Source organism: Lates calcarifer, linkage group LG2, assembly GCF_001640805.2.
Source record: "Lates calcarifer isolate ASB-BC8 linkage group LG2, TLL_Latcal_v3, whole genome shotgun sequence".
Lineage (NCBI taxonomy): Eukaryota > Metazoa > Chordata > Actinopteri > Centropomidae > Lates > Lates calcarifer.
Window position 1 is genome coordinate 24270004 of NC_066834.1, and position 20306 is coordinate 24290309.

The 20306-nt window shown below is 40.0% G+C and overlaps 3 protein-coding genes and 1 long non-coding RNA gene across 4 annotated transcripts; 2 read left to right on the plus strand and 2 right to left on the minus strand.

Annotated features, from left to right (window-relative positions):
* Positions 1–1841: 1841 nt before the first annotated feature.
* LOC108876947 (isocitrate dehydrogenase (NADP(+)) 2) lies at positions 1842–6605 on the minus strand. The gene is made up of 11 exons (XM_018666793.2): positions 6334–6605; positions 5337–5428; positions 4495–4660; positions 4194–4354; positions 3924–4067; positions 3630–3766; positions 3333–3484; positions 3105–3217; positions 2641–2738; positions 2453–2545; positions 1842–2333 (listed from the first exon to the last, which is right to left on the minus strand). Exons 1-11 carry the CDS (start codon positions 6452–6454, stop codon positions 2249–2251), a joined length of 1362 nt encoding a protein of 453 aa, XP_018522309.1. The 5' UTR covers positions 6455–6605; the 3' UTR covers positions 1842–2248.
* On the plus strand, positions 6498–7929 carry LOC127143472 (uncharacterized). The gene is made up of 2 exons (XR_007814913.1): positions 6498–6645; positions 7391–7929. It is a non-coding gene; the product is annotated as an uncharacterized LOC127143472 (long non-coding RNA).
* On the minus strand, positions 7759–10989 carry tmed3 (transmembrane p24 trafficking protein 3). The gene is made up of 3 exons (XM_018666798.2): positions 10677–10989; positions 10052–10297; positions 7759–8754 (listed from the first exon to the last, which is right to left on the minus strand). Exons 1-3 carry the CDS (start codon positions 10821–10823, stop codon positions 8521–8523), a joined length of 627 nt encoding a protein of 208 aa, XP_018522314.1. The 5' UTR covers positions 10824–10989; the 3' UTR covers positions 7759–8520.
* An 863-nt stretch (positions 10990–11852) lies between these two features.
* si:ch211-107o10.3 (uncharacterized protein LOC407663 homolog) lies at positions 11853–16305 on the plus strand. The gene is made up of 7 exons (XM_018666797.2): positions 11853–12150; positions 12942–13082; positions 13267–13458; positions 13839–14000; positions 14203–14319; positions 14487–14691; positions 15274–16305. Exons 1-7 carry the CDS (start codon positions 12075–12077, stop codon positions 15368–15370), a joined length of 990 nt encoding a protein of 329 aa, XP_018522313.1. The 5' UTR covers positions 11853–12074; the 3' UTR covers positions 15371–16305.
* Positions 16306–20306: the final 4001 nt, after the last annotated feature.

Genomic DNA, 20306 nt, shown 5'->3' on the forward strand with positions numbered 1-20306 from the left:
AAATGAGAGAAACTGTAATCACTTTGCTGATCCAATAACCTTCCATCTACCACAATCAGGTTAAAAAAACTTGCACACAGATCAGTAAATAAGTCTGATATGTGGTCTGAACTATTCACTGCTTTGTGTGCACCTTTATGTAAGCATAAAGGGCAGTTTCTTGTATTGTTATCTTATATATATAATCCCATCAGTCCTTCTTCAGCATGTTTTTAAAATGTATTTTGTGCAGTCAGCTGGTAGGAGGTTAATGTCCTGAGCACACATTTCCGGTTATGGGAACTGAATTGTGACTTTTGGGTATTTCAGAATTCTCAGTCAACTCCAGTATAGACCCTCCTTGATTGGTCCTACTCTGTTTCACAAATGCTTTGCATTATGCAGAGATTATACTTCCATAGGAAATCATCTCCCAGGATGTGATTGATCCGTTTTCTCAGAGATATGACTCTTCCACAGCTGTAGATCACATTATATGGGAAGTTCTTTAGCACTTAGTGGTTATTCCTCCAAGAGGAGATTTTTAAAAAAAGAAAGAAGAGGCCAATCTAAATGCTAATTTCTAGTAATTTTTTTCTAAAGGCACCCTGTTCATTTTCTTTGACTTTTTTGATGACTGAAGAGAGAGAGAGGGACTGGTATATTCTCTGGTCAGTGTAGCATATTCTCTGGCTATTAAGTTAACATCTGTGAAGACTTTTGACTATTGTCCTGTCAGTGTTTTTATGTCTTCATACTCATTCAGGCTGCCTTCAATTAGATCACCAGCAGGGACCGATGAGATCCTATTCACTTATTACATATAAATCTATGACTTATAAGGGCATGTTTTTGTCTACTTTGGTTACTCATAAGCAGTGTTTGAGTTGATCTAGATTACCTGGTTTATCCCAGATAATCTAGATGAACTCAAACACTGCTGGAAGGTCAGTTTAGGCAACCTGTGCTTGGCAGTTTGCCTAACATGAGCTGAATTGTCCCTACTGCAGCAAAACATCACAAACAGATTGGAGCATGTAACCATGACATGCAGTCCAGGATCAGTTTCATATAAGAACAGTGTAAAGTTAAAACCAGTGCATCTTTAAGTGATGGATAATCTTTGAAACACAGAACAGTACAATACATAGCTGGCTGACTCTGACCATGTTGACATCTGCTGGTTATACACTGTCATTGCCTCCACAGCAAAAACCCATGCCAAAACTTCCATCAGGTGTGGCCCCCTGCTGGTGCAAACACTGCTCTCTGTTATGCACTGGGGGGCACATGCCTTCTTAACAAGCATACAACACCGCATTAATGTTCATGCAAGTGCATGAAATTAAAAAATAAAATGGGACTGCATATGGACGCCTTTTACTGTTAGTGATCCAGACTTCAACATCTGGATTTGCCATTTGGCTGCAGCCCCCCCTCCCCGCCCTCTTGAGGTAACCTCTACAGTCTGGATTTAACACTTCACATTGTTGAACCGGTGTCTCATCATTCTCATCATTCTTGAGGCTCCTCCAGAAGGCTAAGTGGTTACTACTCCCACACTCACTGATCAGACCAACATCTCTCTGTGCTACTCTGACCTCTCAAACACTTCATGGTCACTACATTCTTGTTGCCAGATTTTGATAAGCTAGGAAAAAAATGCTTCTGTCCTGATATTTTTAATTATGCCTCCATCTGCGTTACTAATGAAACTGGTGTTTTATTACAGTGCAGGAGGTTTTGAAAATGTATCTAACCACATCCAAATGCCTGTGCTGGTTAGTGTTTTCTCCCCCAATGTTCAGATAAGACAAAGTCAAAATGACAAACAAGTAAAAAAGAAACTCCACACACACTGCTTGTTACTGAGTGATTAGCAATCACTATTCCTTTTTTGTATTCATGTTGATAGTGCAAAACGTGGCATTAATGTCCTAATTTATACACACTGTTCCCTGGAGATGCTGTCTAATTAAATGTGAAAAGACTGGAATGACCATTATAAGTTAACATTAGCATTATTATTAATTCATACAGTACAATCAGTCAATTTGTACGATACAAAAATGGGCCATCGGCAATAGGAAAGGCAGAGGGACAGTAATGTGTTGGGGAAGCTATACAAATACAAAAAAGGCACGAAAAATAGCAATAGTGGTTCCTTCAAAACTGGATACAAAGGTTCATACAAATGATACATAAAAAAGAGCTAAAAATCCACAGGCTTTGTCTCTCTTCATTAGCAAATGTGTCCTCTGATCGTTCTTCATTTGCCCAGAGCTTTGTCCAGGTTGGTCTTGATAGCATCCAGGAAGTCTGATGTGTTGACGTAATGTTCATTCAGCTTGCAGCTGCAAGACCACATAGCAGGGGGTTAGATTTGTGATAAATATATGTGTTCTTTATGCAAGAACACCACATACAGTTTCCTAAAGCTTAAGAGAAGACATTCAACAGACAGTAAACTCACTTGGCTAAGCCGTGGATGCAGCCTGCAAGGTCCTTGGTCATCACACCACTTTCCACAGTCTCCACGCAGACTTTCTCTAACGTCTGGGAGAACCTTGAGAGCGACAATGCAGAGCAACAAATCAGTGTGTTGTTATATTACACAAATATACAGTTTATCGCATGAAATGACTTAATCAGATAACATACTTGATCAAATCAGGATTCCCGTCCAGTTTGCCTCTGTGCTCCAATCCCCTGGTCCAAGCAAAGATACTGGCAATGGGGTTGGTACTGGTTGGTCTTCCCTACAAAGCGAGGACACAGTTAGCATCAGTTACTGAGAATTCAACAGCTAGCTGCTGAAAATATCACAAAATGGCATAATGTTGGATGCAGTGGTACAATAGTTTCTACACTGAAACACTGGCTGTATTCACCCTCCAGTTGTAATATACATGTTTATACATTTAAGTGAACAGCTCCTAATCCGAAAAATTCGACAGCTCCAGCCAAAACGTGTGTCACTTTGCAAATATTAACTCACTCAACTCAAGGTCTATGAACCAAATTTGTTCCAACAGAGGTAGAAGTACTAGAACACACATGCACACACAGTATTCTTTGTTCCTAACGTAAAAACACTCCAGGCAGTGTGACTGGATGACTCTTACCCTCTGGTGTTCACGGTAGTGCCTGGTGACGGTGCCGTGGGCAGCCTCGGCCTCAATAGTCTTACCATCAGGACATACCAGTACTGATGTCATGAGACCCAGTGACCCAAAGCCTGACTCAACACACAAAACATGCTGTTAGTGTGATATCCACTCACCAAAATAAGTCAAAACACACAAACTATGCGATGTAGATCAGACAGAAACAAATAGTTAAAGTGCACTTACCCTGAGCCAGAATGTCTGACTGCACATCTCCATCGTAATTCTTGCAGGCCCAAACAAATCCTCCAGAGGACTTCAGAACCTGGGCCACCATGTCGTCAATGAGACGGTGCTCGTACCAGATCTTCAGCTTGTCAAACTCTGGTTTGTACTTCCTAAAGGAGACAGAACAATAAAACACTTAATGGGGCAGTTAAATTAAGTGGCCCGGTGCTTGTTAAATTCACCACACAAAACTGTGACGAGCCTGCTGAAGAGAGTTGTTTTTAAGCAACGTGATACGGCAGGCAAGTGTCTTACTTTTCAAAGATGTCCTGGAAGATGTCCTTGAAGCGTCCATCGTAGGCCTTTAGGATGGTGTTTTTGGTGCTCATGTACAGAGGCCACTTCTTCTGGATGGCATACTGAAAGCAGCTGTGAGCAAATCCACTGATGGACTGTGCAAAGAAAATACAAAGGTCCAGAGAGAAATCACTTCACAGAACATTCAATTAAAAAAAACAGAAAATGCACTCACCAAACAACTATTTTTGACAAATTATCTTTAGTTGTAAGCTTTTTTAAAATCATCTTAAGTAAATGAATCATTCTTACCTCGTCGGTGTTGTACATTCCCATCCCACAGCCTCCGGCAGGAAAGTCGTACACCTCCCACTCCCTCTGCTTGCTTCCATCAGCTGGGGAAAACACAATCTTGAACTTTCCAGGCTGGTCAACAACAAAGTCTGTGGCCCTATACTGTGAAATTAAAAATCAAACACCAGCATGTGAGACTGTTCTTCTGTCAGTTTGGATGCCTGTTTTGGAAAGAACATACACACAGTAACATTTAAATTTTATTTTTTTATTTTTTTATTTTTTTACCTGATCACCAAAAGCATGTCTACCGATTGTTATGGGCTGCGTCCAACCGGGAACAAGACGGGGAATGTTTTTACAAAGGATTGGCTCACGGAAAACTGTCCCACCCAAGATGTTCCTGATGGTTCCATTAGGACTTTTCCACATCTTCTTTAGCTTAAACTCTGGAAAAATATAGATATTATAAGCTTTTGTCCATTAAATACATACATGTTCTGTTGATAACTTACATGCACTCTAACATTACTACTAGTTGAAAATGAAGGATTAGAAACTGTCTGATTTGCTGAACACACAAACTTACCCTCAACTCTGGCCTCATCGGGAGTGATGGTGGCACACTTGACAGCCACATTGTATTTCTTAGTTGCCAGGGCAGAGTCAATGGTGACTTGGTCGTTGGTCTGGTCTCGGTAGGGCAGACCCAGGTCAAAGTACATCAGCTCAACATCCACGTTGGGCAAGATGAGCTGTACAAGCACGAGATGTTGATGTGTTATTTGTTTAAGGACAACACAGCATGGTAAACACAAAAAACCCACACATGCAGTGTTTCTACACAACACCATCACAAACTACTGTAATTATCTGAGTAGTGCTAAAAGCTTTTAAATTTGGACTCATGTTTGAAATTCAGTGTGTTGTATTGATCATATTGATTTGGTGATCATAACCTATTTTAAGGCTGCAACTACCAGTTGTATTCATGACCTGACCATTCTCCCATTCTTTCCTGGAATTCATGGATTCTAGTTTTTGCTATAAAATGTCATAAAATAGCAGAGCCCAAAATAATGTCATCAAATTGCTTGTTTTTGTTGTTGTTGTTTGATCCACAGTCAAAAATGGGAGTAGTGTTATGGACGACTAAGAAAACCAGCAAATATTCACCTTTTAAAACTGGAGCCAATAGTTTTTTTGTCACTTTTGCTCAATAAATGACATTAACAATTATTATTATTGCTGCCAAATTAGTTTACTGTCGATCAACTAATTGATTCGGCAACTAACTGTTTCTGCTATAATTAATTTTGACTCTGGATCCATGAAGTATCTTTGAAATTGCTCATAATTTATGACTATCTGTTGCTGCTTTGGACAGCTCACGTAAACCCTTGAAAAGTCAGTCCTGCCTGGAAGATCTACCTTCTCCTTGATGAACTCCCATATGATGCGAGTCATCTCGTCTCCGTCCATCTCCACCACTGGCTGGTCGACCTTGATGCGCTTTGTTGCATCTGAAAAATGTGAAGTTATATTAACGTTCATACTTCACAGTGTTTACATTGGCAGAGGGATGGTGATGCTGAAAATGTCTGGGAGGAAACAAAAAGAATTTTCTCACAGTCGAGGCCGCTGCTCTGCAGTTTATCTACTTAACATTCATGGAGCTGGAAGCTAACCATCAAACAGTCACATTATGCATGTTTTCATTGCTTTAGAATGAGTTCACTGCTTTGTATTAAACTTCTTGGTTCTCACATTTTCTGGGAAAGATCATTAACAACTCAAGAATATCTCTAAAAGTGCTTCCTTTGATGACTGTGACACCTCAAAGAACAAGCTGATAATACTGCTTTTTTATCTTATATCCCTTCAAACAGAGTTCACTCTTACTGAGACAGTGCAGCTGCCAGACTTTCTGACCTTGGGATTATATGACAGCTGTGATATCAGTTATTACCTGTCAAGCCCTTTTTGTACCTGACAACACGTGGCCAAGACAGGCTGGCACACTGTTATTGAAGACTTCACTTCAAGATCACTTTGTGTTTGTACAACATACAGTATGTTACTCACATCTGCTGTAGGCTACATAAACCAGTGCTTTCACCTCTTAGATTTATAGGACGACTCATTTCAGCATCTTTTTTGTTGGTTTCTTACAAACACTTGGCGGTTTTCTTCTACTGTTTCAAGGGTTTTGTTTTGTATGATTCAGTGATGGCTGGACGCCAGACATAAAACATCGACTTCCTACCGGCTTCCGCTGTCACATACTAACTCTTTCTCTCTCTCTCTCAGCCCAAACCATGTATTACTCACCGGGGTGACCACTTAAACGTTGTGACTGAAAATGCGCAACCCAAAATATCATGTTTTGAATCATTAGTGTTGCGGTTTTAGTCGACGACTGACTTACAGTTCCTCTTTTGCAGTCTGTGCTGGCAGACGGCGGCCGGCGAAAGCGCTGCGGGGTTTTGCGACAGCGCAGCAGCTGCACTTCTCGACACGGTCGTCAGAGCCTTTAGGTAACCCGCCATGTTTACGGGGACTGATTACGGTCACTGCAGCTGGGACTGTACGCTCTTTTCTTATGAATGAACCAAAGCCCGGTAGAACCCGGTAAAACTTGTGACGCCGCACGTAGGCTCTAATAAATTCCTCCCACGTCAACTCCGGTGCACAGCAGGCTTCACTCTGATTGGCCAGCGAAACCGACTACAGGCCTTTGGTGAGTTCAAGTTCACTTAAAGCTCTCTTTCGTTTTGCTTTTCCGCGTCACTCACGTAGCAGGCTGTCCAGGCTGCAGACATTGATCCACTCCACTGTTTTCACACTATTGTGTTAGAGAAATATAAATACTATAATAATATAAATACTAAAGACATTCATATCTAGAGGCAAAAGTCTTATCAGATATAGTTTCTTAACTTTCCTCTGCATGTGAAAGTTCCCCTACAGACATATTTAAAGGCATATATTTTTACATTAGATTTTCCATTTAAAAATTAAACCGCTGGACACAAGATGTCTCCTATTGAAAAGTCTCTTCTCAGTGTATATGCACTGGAAACTTCAGATTTCCACTTCACATGTAGCTAAGTTGCTTATTGGACAATTACTGGCTTCCAAATCATGCTTGTACCAACGTGTTAACCTGATTGTCAAGGGGGTTACAGCAGAGGAATATGAACAGAGTAACTCTAACAAAAATTTGAAAATATGAGAAACTAAAGGCAGAGAGTTCACTGCATCATAGCTCCTAAACATTGAACTGGTTTAAATTTAGATTTTTTTATACCGACTTTTGTTCCTTTTTGTTGAAAACCCTAAAATAAATGTTTCGGAGCTTTAATCCAGTGTGCAGATACTTTCTGATTTTAGATTAGATTTGCACACAATACCTTTCTATTTAACATGCAAACACTTTTACTGTTACTCTTCCCTATTTCCCTTCCCTTATTTTTGTCCTTTAGATGAAATGGGAAAAGATGCTCCTGATAGGAGCCTGAATCGACCAGAAAACCCTTCATCACCCTGTGATGTAATGTGTGGTTCATCTGTCAGTTAGAAAACACTAACAGAGCTGATCTCCTCGGGGGCTGAACAGTCTTCTGAGTTTTTTTTTTTCCTCTTTCAATGATAAAACAAGTTTTCTTCTTTCAAAATTAAAAATAAATTCTTATGTGAACCTCAATCTGACCTGGTGTCATATGGCAAATCATAATCTAGCTATGTTAAGAAATTCTTGACACAATTCAAAACATATGACTTTCCACCATTTTTTTAAATTATTGAAATCTGTAGACAGGTTTACAGATAACAATCAGACAAATAAACAAAAGAGGACTGAAAACATTTATTTGTTGGTGAAAAAAAAACAACTAACAACTGGTCACTTTCCAATGTCTATTAATGTAAAATGTAATAATGGAAACTGATAATCCATTCTAACAGCAACAACAGGATGGCACGTAACAGACAAATTAAAACAGTAAACTTTCAACTTGGCAGGAGACTAAAAGAAAAATATCCATAACGATTTTTAAGGCACTTTGTGTGAGACAGACTAGGACATGAGGGAGACCAAGTTCTCGTAACTTGTAATAACAACAATCTTATGCACATAAATTAAGGTAATAGTAAACAAAATACAAACTATAAAACAAGTAAAACTAACATTCAGAAACAATCAGCTCTTCTTTGGTCTCTATCAGTGTGCCACAACCTTGACTGTAACTGCTGGGGATGAAAATCCATAACGGTCCTACTGTAAGGCAATCCCAGATCCACAGATAGATCAAACCAAACCTGCTGTATGTTGCACTTCTATAAAAATATAATAAATAATCTGCGCACGGTTGAAAGACGTCAGTCTCATTTTCAACACAGGCATGAGTGGTGTTTCTTTTCAATACAGCTTGTTAAGTACAAAACAACACGGGCATGGGAGAGGCATTCACAAGTTTGTTGGACACTGGGTAAGCAGTCAGAAACAGGAACTATCCCTTTAAGAAAATGTTTGCTGAAAATACAACATGATGTGTGCTAATTTCCAGGTGCACTTCTGCATTCACACACTGAAGAATTTCCAAAACTGTAAGTTCTAAGTGGTGGCTGCTACTGAGCCTTTCTTCTCAGTGAAGAAGCTCTTGAGCAACATGACTTGACCGATGCCAATGACAAAGAGCAGGACAGTTTCTCCGATGGACCAGTAGGTCACCCGCTCGAGGAGGTGCTCTGCTTTTGAGCGGTCATGTGCCTCTCTCAGCCTGTACCACGTCTGCGAGTCAGCCACCACCTTCAGGACCTCATGAATGGAGACGCAAGATGACTCCAACTGAAAACCAAAAAGATAAACAAAGATTAATCAAGAGCACAAAAAATGGCCTGCGGTAAAACACACAGTGGAAGGTGGGTCATGTGTGTAATTTCCCTGCTTACTTAGCATGTACAGCAATAAATCAAGAACTGCCAATCACATTGCAGGAATAAAGGTATGTGTTGTGCAAGTTATTAGTTATCTTAGATTTTATCATTATAATTGTTTTAAATGATCTACGGCAGATTTGTGAAATGTTCTGCTTTTGGCAAGTGTGTTCTGATTAAAAAAACAGATTAAAACTAGAATAAACAGTTTGGTTTCTTCAACTTTAAATTTTTATTTTTATTTTTAATTAAAAAAGCATCAGCCTTTAAACTTAAAAGAAATAGCCTAATCATTTGACATTTATTGTGATAATTACTGATATTGACTGATATTTTAATCGCAATTAACATTTTTGTCCAGCCCCACTTCAACTTCCTACACTCTTCCTGACAAGTCTTGGGACTTGAAGTATTAGTATAGTACATGTACATTACACTGTCCTGTGTATAGTATAGAACAGTATACAGCACACTATCCTTAACTAGGGAACTATGAATGAGGGCTGATTAGGTGAATCTGATGTTTTACTCTGTTCTCATAAGATCAACAAACATTTAAACTGGAAACTGCAGTACTTGTGAAAATGGCTGACATTTCTAGCTCCATTTTATACAAAACTGAAATTAACTGATCGGCCAAAAAGAGAGTCGTCACACGTCAGACCGTTTCTGGTGTTGTGGGCTAAGGAGAGCACATTAAAAGACTTCAGCCTTCCTTAAACACAGTATTCAGTACATGCTGGGAATTGATTCAGGATAATTCGGGCTCCATCTATTGGCCATTTGTTGTACTTGCTAGCACTTCAACAGTTGATAAGTTAACTTAATTAACACAACACTATCAGCAAATATGTTTTTCTCCTATAGTGTCACTTTAATCTAGTTCACTGAAAGTGAATATGAACATATAAACTATGGTTGTCTTTTTGTGTGTTTTGCCCACCAGGTTGTATTAGCAAGTGTTTAAACACTGAGAAATGAGACAAAAGAACGCTTAACATGGCAGCAGGATGAAAACGAATCACTTAAGTAAACGCAACCATGAAGTTTTTTGGGGGGAACAATCAAAGCGAGCCCATCTTATCTTTTCTGGACAATAGTCTACCACAGTTCACTCACACACTGGAGGGGCTAAGTGACAGCCACAGCCTGGTCCTTTGAGGCCTAGGCTGTAAACCTAAGCTGTAAACCAGGCTCCTCAGGCTTACCTGAGTCAGTGCTGTGCTTCTCGTCATGCTCGGCATGAGAGGCTCCTCATCTCCGTGGCGGAAATCCAGATACACCGTTTTGTGTGTAAAAGAGGAGAATTCATTGCTAAAGCAGACCTTATAGACTCCCTTCATAGCTGTGGTGTGAGAGAAGCTGTCATACTGCTTCTTCTTCTCATTGTACAAGATGTTGTTGTCAGGATCGGTCACAAAGCAGTCCACATCATAGTTGCCTCCTGAAATGACCTGAAAGAAAAGACAGCACACATCAAAAACACGCGAGGAGGACAGGATATAGGCATGCAAAGAATGATGTAACATATGTTGTCTTGTGACATATGGACTTTGCAGTGTTGCAGCACCACTGCAACAAACCACTTTGGTAACACTGGGTAAGAAAACAAGACCAAAGCATTTATTCTTAATTTTATTGTGGAATTAATCTGCAAGTTTGGATAATTAAATGGGGACCTTACAGAAAACAGATGTATTTTGAAAGTATGTAAAGAACTAAAACTATACTATACGTGTTCTTCCTCTTCAAGAACAAGAAACACAAACCATTAACACACAAATTAATAAGACAATCACATAACGAAGTGGTGGAGCTTTGAATGTAACTTACTTGGAAGTCTATGTCCAACTTCACGTCTTTCTCTAGGTCCTCGTAGAAACATTGCTTGTCATTGTCAGGCAGCTCAAATGTGAGCTCAGTCCCAAACACCACAAACACATGCAGCAGCAAACAGCTCAGTCCAGCCAGGTAGGGCATGATGAGAGCAGAGATAAATTGCAAAAAGCTGCAGACTCCTCTTCACTGAGGCACTGGTGAGAGCAGTTTTGTAGCTCTGACGTGGCACGAGCACAAAATACTTCCGGTGCAAGTTTGTTTATTTTTTTGGTAAAATATTAGCCCGCTGTTATCAAGTGTAGAAAAATGTCAGACAAGCTCCAGTATAACTTCTTGATGTAAGACGTATCATTTTGAAAGCAATTAAGGCCATGAAGAGACTTGCTGCAGCGATACATCTGCATTCCGATCTCATCCAATGAACGTTACAACACCAAAAGTCATGTAGTTTACTTTTCAAAATAAATGCATAATATTTTTAGGTTTGTCAAAGTAAAGCAAGTCAAAATAAAATATACATAAATCGAGTAAGCTCAAAAGCCCTTTCATGTATTATGTATTTTGTATTGGTGGAGGAAGTATTCAGATAATTTAAAGCAGCAACACAAAAGTCTTATATTCATATATTTAAGTAAAAGTAAAGAAGTATAAGCAACAAGAAGAACTTCAAGTATCTAAAGTACTTACTATGCAGTATGACTCCTGGCACAGTTCTATTATTACTATGTTATGTCATATAAATGTTTTAATTTTAACAAATATAGGCTATGTAGCAGCTGAGATTGACAGTTTATTTGTTTTATTTCGGCTGATTTGGCATGTAGGACATCATGTCAGAAAGTAACACTGAACTACTCTACGATAAATTAACAGAGTAGCCAAGATGAGTCAGCGAGTTCAATTGTACTAATGGATGTGTTTTTTAGGGCGTGTGTTGAACACACGGTGAGTAAACTGATCAGATAGACTCCTGTGCTAGATTGCGGTGCTCTCCTCTAGCCTCTTAAAGACTATCAAACCTGTATGACAAGGTCTCACATTTGATTCACGACATTAAATTCAATTTTCACCGTAAACAAATGCAAAGACATCAGCAGAGATGTTATTTCATACTTCAGTTGTTATGACAACAGAGGGTACACGTCAAGCGTTTTATTCTGAAAGTCCTACCCGGTGTATACGCCTCCACTTCCGCTCGGGGAGTTGTTATTACTACATTGATAAAGGGGAAAAAACACATTTTAGGTTCAGGCTTTGACGCTTTTTGTGGTGTCATCTGGTGAATAACATACTGTCAGTGTAAACGGGCCGGTTTGAAACCTACAGTTTATTAGAATAATTCCATTCAGGCACGTGCTTGTTGAGGCTGGCTAATAATTAACTGCCTGTGACATGGAAAACTACGCAGAGACCATCAAGGAATTCGTAGAGAACCATGCAGCCGGTCTCACTGTTGTCCTTGTTGCAGGTAAATTCTTCTGTAATTGTACGAATATTGTGCTATGTACGTTTCCACATTTTCTTACACGTCAGTGCAAGAGAAGGTAATTCTGTAACCACTGAATAGTAGTATAAAGTACATTATTGTTTAGCCATTAAGCAACCCATCATCCAGATAAAAAACTGTGTCGGACAAGTATGAAATTATGCCAGATTAGGGCCGATGGATACGCAAGGAAAAAAACCACACACACACATTTTGCGATTGTTTTGACAGATAATGCGATTGCAACATGAGTCACAATTTTTTTGAATTTCATTTTCACTGGAAAAAATCAGAGAATGATGATGCCTGTTCCCTTTTGTTTGGTAGAATATGATTTGTAGCCAGGCATCTCTGTAACACTACAATGTTTCATTCATAATGTTATGTTGCGACACGTTTTACGTCTGTGAAAAAAACTGCTGCACCTGCGAGTTGGTTAATGCACTTGGCCATATTGCAATTTCGATAATATTCAATGTTTTATTCAGAGGCATTCATTGTTGTTATCGTTGCTTGTGTTTGTGAATATCAGCATAGTTTAACAAATACTTACAGTTATCACACAGAAGCATTAAAGAAAAATCAAGATTAAATGAAAACCAGTCCGTTTACACCACCTTCCGTTTGCACTGTTTACTCCGTGTACGCAATGTAAACGGACTGGTGTCCTCTCCTTCGAGGGCAAATGAGATCAGAGTAAGGCATATTATACTAAATTTGATATTTTTGTCAATAACATGTTGTTAACAGTGTAAGCGTTTGTTTTCTATCAGGTGCAGGCGTGCTGGCCTTGCGTAGATGGCTGGCTGGGGGGGTGTGCCGGAGCAAGGCCAGGCTGGAAGGGAAAACAGTGGTGATCACAGGAGCCAACACTGGCATTGGGAAAGAGACGGCCCTGGATATGGCCAAGAGAGGTGAGACCCTCAGATTTGTTTATTCACTTTCCAGAAGTGCTGTTTGCTGTTTCTGTGCAGCACTTTGTTATTAACTAAAGAATAGCTCAGAATTTACCTTAATTGACTACTATAATGTCCACTGCTTCAGCACCACCTCTGCTATTACTGTTTAAATCTTAAACTGTTTTATTTCTCTGTCAAGGGGCCAGAGTCATCCTCGCCTGCAGGGACATGACCAGAGCCCGCATTGCTGCAGATGAGATTCGGCAGATGAGTGGGAACGGCAACGTGGTGGTCAAGAAACTGGACCTCGCCTCGTTGCAGTCTGTTAGAGACTTTGCCAAAGACATACAGGAGAATGAGGAACGCTTGGACATCCTCATCAACAATGCAGGTATTTTTGCGTTTGTCTCTGCAGGAACAATATCAAAGTAATGATAAACAACATAGGTGCAAACAGGATTTCTATAGGAGGGCAGTGTAAGTGAGTACAACCAAAATTAATTTGAATAAAAAGGCCTCTCACATGCTCTATATGGTGAATATTAGGTCATCTTTGTAGAATCTTTGGCCACAGTTAAAATGTCAAGTTATGTGGCCCACATTGAACTGGCTCTTTTTTATTAGACTTACCTTCTACCAGCATTTAGAGGCCAAAAATCAACCTCCATTTTGAACTGAAGGTGGAGCTAGAGGCTATTAATTAGTTTGTTTTATTCCATTTAAGTGTTTGTGGGGATTTTTTCATTATTTCTTTTTTTTTTTTTAATTGAGGTGTCATGATGTGTCCTAAGTGGAAGACCGAGGACGGCTTTGAAATGCAGTTTGGTGTCAACCACCTGGGACACTTTCTGCTCACCAACTGTCTCCTTGAAAAGCTGAAGAAGTCAGCTCCAAGTCGCATTGTCATCGTCTCCAGCCTGGCACATGAGAAAGGTGAAGGCAGTGTGCTGTGGTTTTAGTGCATCACAGCAACTTCAGCAGTCAACACATCTACCATTCAGAAGTCAAACAGTGGCTTTTTGTTCTAATCTGTATCTATAATGTTTTAGGTTAATTATTATGACAGATAAAGCTTACGTGGTTGTTTTTGGTTTTCCAAATGTAACACCCACACTGGATTTTTTTTTTCTTGCAGGTCAAATACACTTTGATGACATCAACCTTGATAAAGACTACGACCGTATAAAGAGTTACCGCCAGAGCAAGCTGGCCAATGTGCTCTTCTGCAGAGAGCTGGCTACAAGACTGCAAGGTGGTGTTTAATACACACTACATCCCATTAATACAGCACTGTTAAAATGTTTGTAAATCATGTTATTATTAACCAGATGTACTGCAAAAGTAAAGGAGGAAAGTCACACTGCATTGTCCCACTTTAAAGTTTGATGTATTGTAACTAATACCTGATCACCTCATAAGGCACTGGTGTGACAACATACTGCCTTCACCCTGGGGTCATCCGCACGGAGTTAGGCCGCCACTTGTTCCCTACTTTGGCCCTTTGGAAAAGGATCCTAGCCATGCCATTCATGATGCTGATTAAAAGTCCCTGGGAAGGAGCCCAAACCACCATCTACTGCGCCGTGGACGAGAGCCTGGAAAACGTCAGCGGCCTCTACTACAGGCAAGTGCAAAAAAAAAAACAAAACAACAACAACAACAAAAAAAAAAAAACACAACAAAAACTCACTGGACTTCAACTCCACATGAAAATTGAATGAAACATTTCGATGACAGCTACTTCTCCTATATATATATCCATATATATATATATATATATATATATATATCTATATTAACTAATGATCATTTGTTGTGTGAACTTGATACTCTCAGTTAAAACAAATAATTATGTGACATTATTCATTCACAGAAACTTGATTTAATTTGTCAAACAAATATACAATTCCACACTATTTCAACTCACAATTTCAAGTGAAGGTATCTTCAGCTATATTCACACCAACTGCCATTTCAAGTTAGTTTTACTCATGTTTTTTAGACAGCAATTGAACTTAAGTCTTCAAATTAATTGGACTTACACATGGTTATCCCATATCTTGACTTATACTGGCAAGTTTACCAGTTTATTACACATGCTTCTGCTGATCCGTTAGCAATTGCACTACATCAGTTTAGATTATGACCACACTGTATCAGACTTTTATTGATCTTGTCCTCCTCTTGTATTTATTCCACCGTACAGTGACTGTTCCCCCAAAAAGGTGGCACCGCAGGCCCTGGATGACGCCGCAGCCAAGAGGCTGTGGGACCTCAGTGCCTCCATGGTCGGTCTGGCTTAAACACATCAGCCAGCCCTGATTTACCATCCATTCTTCCTGCACAAAGGAAGAAGTTCATGAAATTATCTACTATGTCTAAGGGTATTGCAATAATCAAGATTTTTTGACAAATTCAAAATGTTGCACTATTTCATCTAGTCAGTTGATTTAGTATTAAAAGTAAGTGTATTGCTTTATCTTTATATTGCTGTATGTATATTCTGAATACTTTACAATTTGTGGTTTATTGTGTATCTATAGTGTGCTCCTATTTCCTTAGTAAAACAAGCTTATACGTGCCTTTTTCATCCACCATCTGATTGCTTGACTTTTAATGAGTAATATCTGCTATACATTTAACTTCAAATATGTTTTGATTTGGAATGCTATAATGCTTATGGGCTAAACAAGCTCTTTTTTTCATCATATGATTGTTGCTGCAAATTCCAAGAGATGTTTAAGGAGTCAAACTACTGCTTTTATTCATGACATTTAACAATAACCAACGTACATACCTCACTGGAGAAACACAGTCATAATAACACGTAAAGCAATACTACAGTTTCCTGAGAAAGAGGATGCAATTTGTGTACAGGTGGAAGAGATAAACTTTGCTGAAGTCGTCCTGATGTGTTGCGTTAAGGCTGAGAAATGACCTTAGGTGCTGGCAGCGGTGAGAAGATTGTTGCACTTCAGAGGAGAGAGAGGATCCTCCACCAGGTGTAGAGAGGGAGTGGACGCCTCGGGGCAGAGAGCACTTAGGGAGCACCCAGCAGACTTGTCATGCTACTGTGTGCCCCTTCCATGTGTGTTTGTGTGTGTGTGTGTTTTTTAATACACAGTGGATGTTGTTTGTTGTATCATGATGACAGAAATTGTGTGCCAGCTTTAATAAAGCGTATAACAAGGAGGCAACAGCAATACAGTGCTTTTGGCAATAAAAACATTGAGAGTGATTTTCTTCTGGCAGTCATTATTATCATTCTCAGATATCCTGTATATCTGTGGAGGATGAGCTGATGAAATTGTTGTTTAGACTCACTTCACCACATGCAGAAACAAATAGAGGATCCAGGCTTTTGTGACCCGGTTATCTGCACATATTAACATGACGATGTGCTGAAAAGGTTGAATGCAGCCCGATCTAGTATTAGAGAGCAGTTTGTGCATTTTAAGATTCAGAAGAACAGAAGGTGGCAGCCTGCCAGAACTCCTCATTGGAAGCTCTATTATTTAAAAGAGTTTACCCAGAGCTCTTTTAAATGAAGCCAGATGAAAATGTCAATGGAAATTAGTTGAAATAGCTCAGGGGTTTGAAGGAACAAAGCATCCCTCTGCTGTTATACTTTTTAAAAATAAGGTCATGAGGTTTTTCCCTGCGAATAAACAGCTTTTATATATTTCATATCAATCTTTTCATATCACTTCCCATCACTGCGTATCTCTGTCTCCAGCTTTTTGTTAGCATTATCTCATTTTGATGTTGAGCTGTCTTTTTTGCACCAACATGCGTATTCATGTATAGTGTGTTAAGTAGGAGATATATTCCTGTCCATTCACTGAGCTGTAATTAAAGTGTAGAAATGCCAAGGCTGCGTGTTTGGGGGTGTGAAAAACATGTCAGTGCGTTGGCATGTATTGAAATTACTCACCTAATTTTTGTATTCCAGTTCATCAGTTGTATCATCCTCAGTGTGCAGTTAATGGATTATGTTACTCATGCTGTGTCATGTCAGGATGTCCGAGTTTCGTTTTACCCCGTCGGTTCCTGAACTGTCGAACCAGATTGTGCCCCTTTTAATGAAATGCATCATCTTGCCTGAAGTCACACCTGACAAAGAAAACCACATTATTGCATATTGTGCGATATGTCTGGGATATGTGACTTTACTCCAGGTGCGCTCTAAGCTGCCTGCAGGGAATTTATGTTTCAGTTAATATTCCACTGTCTCTCATTTTGCGTGACAGAGATTCAAAGACAAACCTTTTTCCATTTTCCAGCCCTTGTTTTGAAAGTACAAGTTAACATATCCGGCATAAAAATCATCTAAAAGAGGTGTTTAAGGACGTTTAATTGTAGACAAATCACGCGCTAGATTACAATGCAACCCAAATGTTAGAGTGGATAGTTATTAATTTGTATGAACCCTTTAAAAAGTTCACATTGTAAAACCTTATTTTCTTAAAACAACTCTTATATCTTTTAAAAGCAATAAATTACAGTTGTAGTCACTCATTCTAACAATCGATTTATACCTTCAAAGAAAACAACTTGATGTACAAAAACTAATAACAGCCTTCAACATAGTCACCAATTATGAACTGAATGACTGAATTAGCCCACAGGCTGTCTGACTCAGATGTTGGCTCTCCAGTATCTGTAGGTAATGTCATGCACATGCCCTTATCAGTTCTCCGTCCAACGGATACAGAATCTATAGCTGGGCTGGAAAAGTGATAAGGAGATGTGAGCGACCACTGTACCACAGCATCTTTTTAATCTCTGTCCTACTGTGTTGAAGAACCTATTGTTTAGGGGATGAAAATGAACCACGGGAGTGTTAGAAAGTCCCCCAGTCATCGGTCACATGAGGCTGCCATCCTTTTCCTCAAAGTCCTGGCCCTGAGAGCGGAGTTCCCGTGGTGCGTGGAGTGGAGATGAGTTCTGTTGTTTCATTTCCATCATTCGGGCCACAGAAGAGGAGAATCTGTCATGGGAGGAAGAAAAAAAAAGTCCCTCTCTGTCTTTTTCTACCACCTCTGAATGCTAGAAAACCGCCCGGATCCTTACACAGCGAGGAACTGGTTAAGCTTTAAGTGGGATCCTGCAGCAGTTGCCCTTCACTGTTTGACTGCTGACAAACTTTTGAGACACACCCCATTGATGAGTTTTATTTCACTGCAGCCCCGCCTGGCTCCAAGGGATTTCTCGGCTGCCATTGGTTCACACTCAGAGCTCACCATACCTGCCCCCTGGCTCCTGTGGACTGGAGCCAAATAGTTCCTCCAGTTGTCAGTCATGGGGAGATCAGCCAGTGGGATGAGAGAGGCCAGGCTTGGCGGGTGTGTTCCCCACAGGTGTGGCTGAGAAGCACATTCCAATATGCACATACCTGTCAGCTCCTCTGGTATTCAGCTGCTCCTAGAAAGTGAGACCTCTGTTGACCACTCACTCTCCCCTTTCCTCCTCCAGGGGCCCACGCAGAGGGAGGAGGAAATAGCTCCCGTTTCAGCGCACAAATAAGCAATTTTCTACTCATATCATATCATCATCGCATATCATCAATTCTTTCTCAAAGTATGCCACCCTTTCAGTTTATGGGATATGCTTTCTCTGTCTTGTACAGAGACGGCATGCTTTGTGCCTCAAAGGTTGTTTATGGTGTAAACACATGGGAGTCACTATGGGCAACATCTCACCAGCAACTTTTTGATTGTGAAACTATGTGGGCACAATATGGTGATTAAAGTCAGCTCTGTCTTTTTACAAATTGCAGAGTATTCCAGGAATCACAGGCTACCGCAGTTGTATCTCATTATGCACTCAGCTATGTGGAGTCAGTTAGCGTACAGGTGCAGGCAGTGGCATGTGCTGCTCCCCTCCAGCAAAGAACATCAGATCATCTGGGCTTGTTTTCTCCCTGTGGAGATCATAAAGTCACAACGAGAATGTGTGTAAAGTGGGAGATTTGTGTTGTCTGGCCCTTTGGTATGAAGGCGTCTCTCTCTCTCTCTTTCTCTCTATTCCAGCCATTTTCTGTCGGTCTTTCTCTCTCTCCCTTCATCTCTCCCTCTCTCTCACCTCCTTTGTGTCTCTCTCTTCCTCTCGGTGTGGATTCCTCTGTCTCCGTCTCTCAGTTTCTCTCTCTCTCTTTCCTTCTCTGTCAGAGTACAGAGGTGAACAGTGTGCGCCTCAGGCAGGTGTGGGAATGCAGGTTTGCAGCATTCATAGGCCTTGAGCAGAGCAGAGCAGAGCCTGTTCCATGATTACCTTTTGGACGAGTCTGTGCATGTGTTGAGCTGAATCAGAGCAGCCACGGTGACTGAGCTTCTCTGTGTCGCCAGTCACTTACCCACAGTGCACCTGAAGCGGACTGGTTGACTGGTCCAAATGATTCACTTCTAAAATCCAACTCAGAAAAAGGTCTGTCTCTACTCACTCAAGTATTAGTAGTGTATATAGATGTTTGAATATGGGAATAGTGGCATCTAAACCTTCTAGATGCTGCTGCTGCTATAATTAATAATGGTAACAATGATCACTCAATGGCTCACAGACAGTGGTCAGTATTGATAAATAAATAGCAAAAAGTACACAGGTTAACACCATCACCATCACATCACCCCAAAACAAGAGGAAGAAAAATCCAGAAATCAGGGGCTCACCCTGGCTCATCCACAGCCCATAACAGCAACATTACACACAACATTACATTTAGCATGTTTAATATGAAAATAACAACATATTCTGTGTCAGCTTCCATTATTCGCTGTGTTACATTCATGTGGCAAAAGAGTGTGAATCTGTGATCTTTACACTGAATTTGTTTGCAGCGTAGTGCTGATTTAAAACTAATGAGAAAAGATATGACTGGTAGTCATTAAAGGCACAACATAGTGAAATGACAGTGTATTGTCAGTATCAGGAGAATCTGAAAGAGTACTGAGAAAATTAGAAGTTATCAAGTAAGGTGTTCCTTTTATTGTGGACACTCCCTCATATATTTCTTTCACCCTCGGAGACCTCTCCTCAGCCTGTTGGTTAATGTTATTTATAAGTTAGTTATTTATTTATCTTAGCTGAGACTGAGCCAACACACAAGTAGCATCAATCATCAGTATGTGGGATAACACACTGACCATCTCTTGTCAGTGAATGACATTTTGGAAAACAAAAGGAAAATCCAGTTGTTAATGCACAACCCATATAAAAGATGACGTATGTGGTGTAAACAAA